The sequence below is a fragment of the Drosophila montana genome, unplaced genomic scaffold, assembly GCF_035044405.1.
Source record: "Drosophila montana isolate Dmon_TW-CO22-7 unplaced genomic scaffold, ASM3504440v1 contig_1409_1, whole genome shotgun sequence".
NCBI classification, from domain to species: Eukaryota; Metazoa; Arthropoda; class Insecta; order Diptera; family Drosophilidae; genus Drosophila; species Drosophila montana.
Window position 1 is genome coordinate 382,585 of NW_026996361.1, and position 8,108 is coordinate 390,692.

General features: G+C 35.5%; 1 protein-coding gene across 1 annotated transcript; it reads right to left on the reverse strand.

The window, feature by feature from the left end:
- Window positions 1-5,708: 5,708 nt before the first annotated feature.
- On the reverse strand, window positions 5,709-6,401 carry LOC135429009 (uncharacterized). The gene is made up of 3 exons (XM_064683171.1): window positions 6,244-6,401; window positions 5,904-6,188; window positions 5,709-5,847 (listed from the first exon to the last, which is right to left on the reverse strand). Exons 1-3 carry the CDS (start codon window positions 6,316-6,318, stop codon window positions 5,710-5,712), a joined length of 498 nt encoding a protein of 165 aa, XP_064539241.1. The 5' UTR covers window positions 6,319-6,401; the 3' UTR covers window position 5,709.
- Window positions 6,402-8,108: the final 1,707 nt, after the last annotated feature.

Consider the following 8,108-nt stretch of genomic DNA (forward strand, 5'->3'; position numbering starts at 1 on the left):
CGCAAAGCTTGACAACATAAAATAACAGAAAATAAGAGAACGAAAAATGTCACTTTGTGTTGTGAATTAAAGATTTAAAAGTTTGACGCACGGAAAAAAAACAACAACAACAACAACATTTCAATTTATATTTCAGCGAAATCAACAGCTCGCCGTCATGTGCCACACCATTTTCAGTGGTTCTTTTATAAAAATGGTGGTTATTATTCCGGGCTTTTTATTGTTGTGACAACGACACACATTTCGCAGGGAATAATTATAATTGCAGTCTGCGGTTTCTTGTTATCAAAACATTTTCAATTCGAAAGAAAAATATGTTTTTTCTTTGGTTTCAGAAGCAATGAAAATAATTTTCTTTTTCTCAGAAAGCTTGCAGTATTGAGTGTAAATGTTGTAACCAAGGTAACCACTTCAATAATTTAAATTCAATTCAATATAAGTATATGAAGAAACAAGCACATCATTAAAAATATAAAAATATTTATATTTATACAAATGTATAAAACTAACTGATTACAAATTTATATATAATTGAGTTCATCATCGTAAAAAGAAGATGTAAGTTTAAGAATAGCAATCAAATAAACATTAATGCCAACATTTCCAAATCCCTTCTCGATATGCCTGTTTATCCACATGAACGATGATATATTGCAAAATCAACCAAAATTCACATGCTCTAATCATGGGCTCCGATTGCATTTTGAATGCAAATTTCATTCAAATTACAATCTGGCATTTCGACAATAGATTGGGCTATATGGCTATATTGATTGGGGCCTGTTACAGTAATCAGGCATCCCCTTTTTTTGGGAAATTCGACCAAAGCTTATTAGGGAATTAATATCGAGGCACATGCAAATGGAATTAGACACTTTGACACAAATCATTTATAATTAAAGCCTACAGCTAGAAAGACGCAAATAATCTGCCTACCTTTGAAGGTTGCAAATTTGTCTAATTGAATAAATTAACTAATAACAAAATCTTGATAGTATTTACGAATTATTTAACAGCAATTTATGGATTTCCTTGCATTTTTAATGACAACGTCAATTGCCTTGCGGCTTGTTGACCTGCGGCTTGTGGCGTCCCAAGTAAAATAATCAAATATTCAATTAGCTTAACTACTTGTGTCCAATAGGTTGAGAGTGTATGAGTGTATGATATGCACACTGTACATAAACACGAGCTGAGAAATTCGCTTTAAATATTCAAATCACTGTACTGATGTAGTCGCAAATAAAACTGATTTTGAAAAATACAGAGCGAAATGCCTTTGGCCTAAGGCGCTTCGAGACCCTGATGTCCATCTCTGGCAGAAAATTCCATTAACTAGCATACTAGAGGAGCGTCAATCGAAGCCTTTGCTATTGTCAACTGCAGTTGCGTCTTTGCCCAGAGCAAATATCAAACAGTCAGCCTGGCAAACTGCCATACAATGACCGATGCTGGGCAGAGCATAAACTCTTGTTTAGACTGCTCTGTGCCCAGTTGACCAGTTGTCGATTCGGCAGTTGAAAAGCTTGTGTTTATTTATTTCTTTTGGGCATTGGCATTTAAGCTGCAGCCTAGCTGCAATAGCAGCAGCAGTGGCAGTCGTTCATTAAAATGCAATTTACATTTTTGGCATTTTGCAGGTGATTTCAATTATTTTACGTGCGCTTAAAAGTATGCTATATTTTATGGCGTGGCACATGCGTCGGTGTACCTAAAATGAATGATGGCTTTGTGGCAAGTCATAAAGATTTAATATGAGTTCAAATAACGTTTTTCTAAAGCTTTACCCAGTCATCTTAATGACTTTGAAATTGCTATTCAACCACGTGTGCTTGTGTTGAAGCAACAAGACGGGCTGCAACAGTGCCACGTCCAGGATGTGGCACGTTTCTTGTTGCGGTGCCACGTTGCGTTATATTTACGTGATGCTTGTTCCACATCAGCTAATGTCAAATTAATTTCCTAAACCTTGTTTTTGGCAAAACTCAAATTTTAAAGACGCAATAAGTCAGACTCAACATGGAAGAAACGGATAATCTATATGCATATATAAACTGGTCAGTCAGCACACTTGACGATTAACTAAATAAATCAAGTCACAGCTCAAAAAGTTCTTAATGAGCAACCATTTCAGGTACATTACACACGCAGGTGATTAAATTAAGTGCAAAATGTATCGTTCAGTAACACATTTCTCATTAATCATCAAAAAAAATATTCTGCTTGGCTTAGTGTAATCTATCTCCGAATTATCTTGCCAAGCGAACCTTCTATTATTAAAACCAGCTTGTGCAAAGTTCAATAAAATTATAACGATTTGCGTTTCTTCTGCAGTCTAGACACAAAATTGACTGAGGGACAGCCTTTTGAGGCCTATATAAATATTGGTTCACAGCTTCCAGACATGACCAGCAAACACAATTTAATTTGTTTTCGTCTATGGCAAATCGAAATGCAAATGTGCCGACGTAAATTCCACAAATAACAAATTTCAATAAAATAAGCAATAATTTGTGCGAAGAATAATGCGAATTTGGCAGCATTAAATTCGAATTGATTTTATTACGGCGGACACAAATTACGGACACAAAATGCCTAAAGCTGCAATTGAAAATGGAACGAATTTTCAAATTGATTGCGCTAATTTGTGGCCAAAAATAAAATCACAAAAGAAAAACAATAAAATAAAGATAAATTAAATAGGTAGGCAAACAAAGGCGGAGAGAAGCATTTCAAAACAACTCACAAAAAAATAAACTCAAAGCTTAAAATGAGCTACAATGGCTATGAAACTGGACCTGGCTGAGCCTACAAGATGCGTGATATATTTGGACGACAGCTTGGTAAGTAAGCAAAACGAATTTAATCCCAAATTTAGGCAGAATTTGTCTTAACAACTCAGCTAGATTTAGACCCCACATAAATACCAGTAAGTAAAAGAAGCAAAATGAAAAGCCAGCAAGCGAAGAAAAAAATTGTACAAGATGAAAAAACATTGGCATTAAATGCACAGCTGGAGAAAATTAAGGGGCTTTCAGTAAACACGTATTCCAGATAAGGCCAAACAACATTACCCAACTATCTGTAATATGTAGTGTGTGCTCACATTTGGTAATTGTTAAATTTTAATTAAATTCCACAAGAGTAGGATTTGGATTTCCTCGTGCTTATACTGGAGCATTTACTTTGATTGCAGTTGCCAGTCAATCGTTAAGCAAATGGCTTTCCGTTAAGCAGACTGCTGCAGTCAACTACAGTAACTTCTCAACATCATTATCGAAATGTGTGTTTTTACAACGAACACAATTCAAGCTAATGTTCAGCAAGTGCGATAATGGTTTGGCTGTATTTAAACAAGCTGCGAGCAAGTGCTTCCATATCTGAACTCTAGAAAAATGTTCGGAATTAAATAACTTTAAATAATTATTGACATTTTAAACGTAAAAGTTAAGAAATTAACTTATTAGACATTGCCATTATTTATGTATTCATATCAGGGAACTTCCTACTAATAATAATATATAATTCAAGATATTTCACATTCAATGTGCCTAATTATAATAGAACTGCCAAATGTGCATCAGTATTTCGTAGGTAGCTCGTGTCTGTTGCGAGAAAATTTCAAAGCCATCAAATTAGAATTTAACAACAAAACTTGGCAACATGAACTGCAAGCAGTGTGTGACAAGCAGACCTTAAAAATATAAAACTAAAAAACCTGCAATTTCAAATTTCAGAGCTGGGAATTCTTAAGCTGCGCAAGGAACCAACAAAAAGGCACGTAAGGGCAAACTCCGTTAAGGCTGAGATAACGACAAGCTAGCTGCAGCGTGGAAACAAAATGAAGCCTGCGTTCAGAGTTCATGTCGGCGCGTTGTCAAGTGCGGAAAAATGTCAAAAACTAGAAACTAAGGAGCGCAAAGGTTTAACGGGTAAAGTTCCACAATTGGAAAACTGTCAGTCATGTGCGGCCTTAAAACTTGTTCAAATCTCATTCGCGACTGATGGCTTGAAATGTGAATCGTAATTGACATTTGATTATCGCATCGTAAGCTTGGATCAGCTCATCAATTGAATGACTCTTAAATTTTTGCCTTGCAACAGGGACTTCGCAGGATCCACCCCATCGATCTGCTCACCCTTATATACTGGTAAGAAACCTTTGCAAAGTAACGCGACGGGGAACTCGCAGGATCCCCATCGATCTCCCAAGCCGGGTACAGATATAAGGCAATAGCGAGCTTTAAAAAAAAACGTTCAAGACCTATTAATCAATAAACTTATCATTTATAAGCTATACCACAATCCTGTCCACATTGGACCAATATGTATTCAAACCAACTAATATGCCGCCCACCTGTTCTTGGTCTTACAAAGAAATTTCATCTACAGCTGTTCTTAAATTTTGGTATTTAGAATGTAACTGATTTATAAAGTAAAGTCTGGTTACAGCAAAAAAAAAAAACAGTTTTTTATCGATTGCTTACAGCGCAGCAGCAAACAGCACTTTGTTTATCCTCGCTCTGTTTTGCTGGGGCTGTTACACATAACCACAACAACAGCAGCAACTTCGAACTGGAAGAGATTTTACTCTGTGGCTTTTACAGGGTCACCGTGCAGCTTGCCCAAAAAAAATAAAAGCAATATTTCAAAAACGGAAATGTTTTGCCAGAATCGAATTGGAAGCACCCGAACAGACGGCCATTACTCTTGCCAAAATGGCGCTGGCTGCGTATCTTTCTGTGGAAACTCGGTATTTAATTAAAAGTTGCAATTACTAATTGCATTTTTTTTCTAAGCAAAATGTTTTGATACATTTTCAAACAAAAGCCATAAACATTGTTTAATAATTGTGACACATTGTGTATGCTTTAAATCAATAAATACAGGAAATAAAAATTCAGATATTCTAATTAATTCGAGAACCTGAAATACATGCATTAAATAATTGTTTGTTTTTATAAATAAATAATGTGCAAAGCTTCAGTAAAAATTGCACAACTACAATTTCACAGTTTTCGTGATAGATTTGAGTACACACCAACTATGTATGTTGTATGTGTGAATAAATATTCGAATTCTGAAGCAAAACTATGAAAACAAGTCCAGCTACACAAGCCGGAAACGGAACCAAATAAATACACATATCTAAGGCATTGGAGAGCTGAGAATATTTGTTTCAAGTCCGTTGCATGTGGCGAGTGCAATTGTACGTTAATATTTACGAAGCCAACTTTGATGCGCCGGAAATACATGCTATGATTATACAGCCAACATGTGCAAATCTGTTCATTAAACATTGAAGAGCACTCGACAGTATCAGTCAGAAGTTGTTAAACTACGTGAATGAGCTTTTGGTCAGGCATTATATGCAATGCTCAATGGATATGCCCCACTCAAGTTTGCAAAAGTCACCCTTCATCGAAGAATGTCTTAAGAAGCCTACTTTAAAGATACCATCACCATTTAAATTCGCTTGCAGAGAATATTGATCAAGTGCTTGGCGCTGCCAGATTTACTGCGCGTTGTAAAGTGGCAACATTGCAAACTTACTCTCATTACAAATATTTGCAGTGTGGATAAAGTGGCTCACAAGTTGGCTAGCATTTCTGGTTAATTGCTAAATAAATTATTTTAATGTGTCTATTCTCGCATTTATAAAACTTAAAATTGAGTGCATAATTTCTTGAAATTGTAACTAAATTAAAATCAGTTCAGATTTGGACGCAGGTGCAATACAAAAAATGCTCCATCCCGCGGCACAGGTAATTTATTTAAAAAGGCGCCATTATCGAAAGAATTTTGATACAGCTCCTTAACGTTTTTCGTTTTGATCATAATCGGTGGCTGTAAAAGCAAATTCGAAAACTGTACATTAGTATGCCTGTGACTAGTTAGCTTACCATTACGGCTTTTATTTTTGACAAGGTATTTGTCGGTGGTGATTTGCAAAACGGCTTCATTTTGAACATTTGCACTTGAGTTGATTGCAGGAGATATGTCAAAATATAGTTTCGAGCAAGAGCTTCATTAATATTTGGTGGACGTGTCTTCAGCTTACCAACCCATGCGGAAGCCAATGACTTGTCAGGAACCTCCAAATTACTGATCGAATTTTCCAAACGCAAAATGTCACGTTCAAATTGTCGATTTAGGTTTCTCAACTTGCGCTGAGTTTCGCCAGCTTCCTGCCGGACTAGGATATTACTACCAAGGTAGGATAAGATCTCATTCTGGCTTTACCAAAGGTAATCTCCCAGTGGTAGCGGGGTCATTGCTTTTACGGAGTTTTTTCTTAAAAACATCTTTCGGGAACATACTAAAATTTTGTACACACAACTTTTAAAAATTTGTGATTTGGGCCTAAATATATAATAATAGTTGTATTAATAATACGAGTACTAGATTTTAGTTAGGTCATCGGAAATTTTAAAATATTTTAAAATGCCTTCAACGTATTTTTATAATTGTATAATAAACGAAGAAAAATATTTGAACAAATACCTTATTCAATTTAATTATAGGGATGCAATATGCAATATGAATGTGTGTTTTGTATGAAAGGGTATTTTTTAGCCACAACAGTTACCAAAGTATATTAGTTTTTATTTAGTTCTTTAGTTCGCTTTAATTTATTAATTTGAAAAAAAAACGTATATCCTATACAACTAAAAATAAACCATGTGCTATATATGTATACAATAGCCCCATCAAATATGCTCCACTTTCGACGGCAAACTATTCAAAAGTTTTGCGTTACTATTGACCAAAAGTTTTGTACAGCCAAGTGCCTGAAAATTCTTTTCTTTCTGCAGATATAAAATTGGTCGAATGTAATGTTAGTTTTCATAGTCTAGGGAAAAGTTTGGACCACTCAATATCACACACACAGTTCAAATTAAATTAAAATGTTGGAAGGATAAATTTGAAGAGCAGGTGAAAGGTTCGACAGCTGCCGAAAGAATTAAAACTTTGCCAAAACTTTCCAGTTCGGACACAAGGTAATCAAATTGAATTGAAAACAACAACAAAAACCAGCTTCTAAGCTCTAAGTTGTTCAGGGCTTGACATTTAAAATGTATTTAAATTTGGCATATAAATCACCATTCAACGCACGTGAGTGCCAGACTAAGGTCTAATTTGATTTGTTAACATATCAAATTGAATTTTTATATATTTAGCTTAGCTCTCAGTGTGCTTTACGGTTTGGTCAAGGTAAAAACGACCTGAGAGGCCTTTAAATATTGAAAAAGCAGCTCGTCAACAACGCACAACAAACAATGGACTCAATGTGCGTGCATGTGTGTGTATGTCAACACAATCAGCATAATAACTGAGGGTCGCATGCCCCAAAGCTGCAATAAAAGTGGATTAAATGCAAACATGTGTGAGATTGTTTGGTTCATTCGGGTTACGGGTTCCGTACCCCAATATTATAAGAGCCACCCGCAATGTCCTTCGCTGCTGATATGGCTCTTCCCACACGAATTGATCCCCTGAATGCCAATGTCAAAGGCTATGCCAAAGTCAATGCCTAATGACTTTGGTTACATGCCAAATTAGACCCCACAAATGACAGCCCGGCTCAAACTCAAGTTATTTGGGTTCAAAGTTGAAGTGGACAATTTCCTTCTTTGCTGCATAAATGGGTAACCCTTTGACACAAATAAATTTGGCATAGATTGTGTGTAACCTGTTTACGGCTGTGACACATTTTTTTGTATCATGCGCAGATTAAAGCTGCGTAAAATAACTAAATTTGTACAAGAATATAAGATAATGGAAGCACTTGCAAATTGTAATTTTACACCAAGTCTTGGCTTAGCTGACACTAAGACAGTTTATTTTAAGATAAAGTCCATTTGTGTATATTGGATTTTAATTTCTACACTAGCTTTGATCAGGTACATCAAAAATATTCATGTATGGTTGTGTTGTGATATCACTATTTAATCTTTAAATCATCCTGTTGGTAGTTAGTTAGTTTCGACACAAAATTGCATTTGTAAGCAACAAGCCCAAAAAAATATTTGTACGTTCTACAAACTAGGACATACAAAAAAAACCGTCAATTAAAGAAGATCTCTTTATGCCCAATTAATATCAGC